The 1,692-nt window shown below is 41.7% G+C and overlaps 1 protein-coding gene across 1 annotated transcript in view; it reads right to left on the bottom strand.

Annotated features, from left to right (window-relative positions):
- Positions 1-726: 726 nt before the first annotated feature.
- Positions 727-1,692, bottom strand: part of LOC128250972 (uncharacterized) — a 2,209-nt gene continuing 1,243 nt past the window's right edge. Inside the window, exon 2 of the mRNA XM_052977141.1 lies at positions 727-1,143. Coding sequence (XP_052833101.1) covers positions 1,012-1,143 — 132 coding nt within the window. The 3' untranslated portion in view covers positions 727-1,011. The remainder of the gene's footprint in view (positions 1,144-1,692) is intronic.

The following is a 1,692-nucleotide window of genomic DNA, read 5'->3' on the forward strand; positions in this document are numbered from 1 at the left end:
ATTAAACTGACCCTGAAACGATGAAAGGAAAGGTCAGCTTCAGCAAGGATTCTTCCGGTTCTTTGCATTATGAATGGGGACCCTGCTAAGCATTTTGACCGATGTGCTAATGATTCAGCCAGTTCAGATGGATAGAGACTTCCCAAATCATATAGACTCGTGGGGCCAGTTTCCATGGCATATATATTCTCCACCTGGATGGGATGCCGATCCATCGCAGGATTACTCATTTTTACCAGCCGAGTGGACTGGGGCAATGTGAAATGAAGTGTTTTGCTCAAGAACACAATGCATCGCCCAGTCCAGGAATTGAAACCACAATCTTACGATCATGAGTACAACACCTTAACCACTGATCCATGTGCCGCCACATTCTGCCAGTTTTCCACCTTAACAATAAACAATAACAATGATTTCAAATTTTGGCACAAAGCCAGCAATTTCGGGGCCAGGGGTAAGGTGATTACATTGACCCAAGTGTTTAACTGGTATGCATTTCATCAACCTCGAAAGGATGAAAGGCAAAGTCGACCTCAGAGGAATTTGAACTCAGAACATAAGGACGGATGAAATGCCACTCAGCATTCCGCCTGGCGTGCTAACGATTCTGCCAGCTTGTCACCCTAATAATGATAATATTATTGTTACTGGCAGAGTAACAATTCTGCCAACGGGCTACTTTAATAATGATAATAATCTTCTCTACTATAGGTACAAGGCTTGAAATTTGAGAGGAAGGGCTAGCTGATTACATCGACCACCAGGGTAAAACTGGTGCTTATTTTATCGACCCTGAAAAGATGAAAGGCAAAATTGATCTTGGTGAATTCTGAAGTCAAAATGTAAAGATTGATAAAATGCTGTGAGCATTTTGCCCAGTTTGGTAACAATTCTGCAGACTCACCACCATAACAATAACTATAATAATAATAATGATGATTTCATGAAGGAGGCATGACCAAAAGAAGGGGAAAGAGAAGACAGTGGGAGAAAAATAGGAAAAGGGTCAACTTACTGGGTGAAATTTGCCTCACGAGTAATGATGTGGTTACACAACAGCTTATCAGAGCTGTCTGTCATAACTATGCGTAGGCCACCAATCGTAGTGTCATACTCCACCTGGAGGTTCCCTAGGCCAAGTGACTGAAAGAGGAGAGAGAGAGAGAGAGAGAAAGAAAATAAAATGACAATTAGTGGACAATATAATACTGATACATGCATACACAAACACCACCAATTATATTGGAAGAAAAATACCCATGGTTTTTTTAAAAAATTGCATGCATATCATTTGATGTGTGCTTTCTATGCTGGCATGAGTTGGACGGTTTGAAAGGAACTAGCAAGCTGGAAGGCTGCACAAGGCTTCAGTGTCTGTTTTCTACTATAGACTCAGGCTGATCAAAGCCTTGTGAGTGGATTTGGTAGGCAGAAACTGAAAGAAGCCCATCACATATATATATATATGACTGGCCTTCGTGCAGGTGACATGTAAAAGCACCTACTACACTCTCTGAGTGGTTGGCGTTAGGAAGGGCATCCAGCTGTAGAAACTCTGCCAAATTTAGATTGGAGCCTGGTGTTGCCATCCGGTTTCACCAGTCCTCAGTCAAATCGTCCAACCCATGCTAGCATGGAAAGCGGACGTTAAACAATGATGATGATGATGATGATCTATATATATATATATAT

Source organism: Octopus bimaculoides, chromosome 27 (genome assembly GCF_001194135.2).
Source record: "Octopus bimaculoides isolate UCB-OBI-ISO-001 chromosome 27, ASM119413v2, whole genome shotgun sequence".
Classification (NCBI taxonomy): Eukaryota; Metazoa; Mollusca; class Cephalopoda; order Octopoda; family Octopodidae; genus Octopus; species Octopus bimaculoides.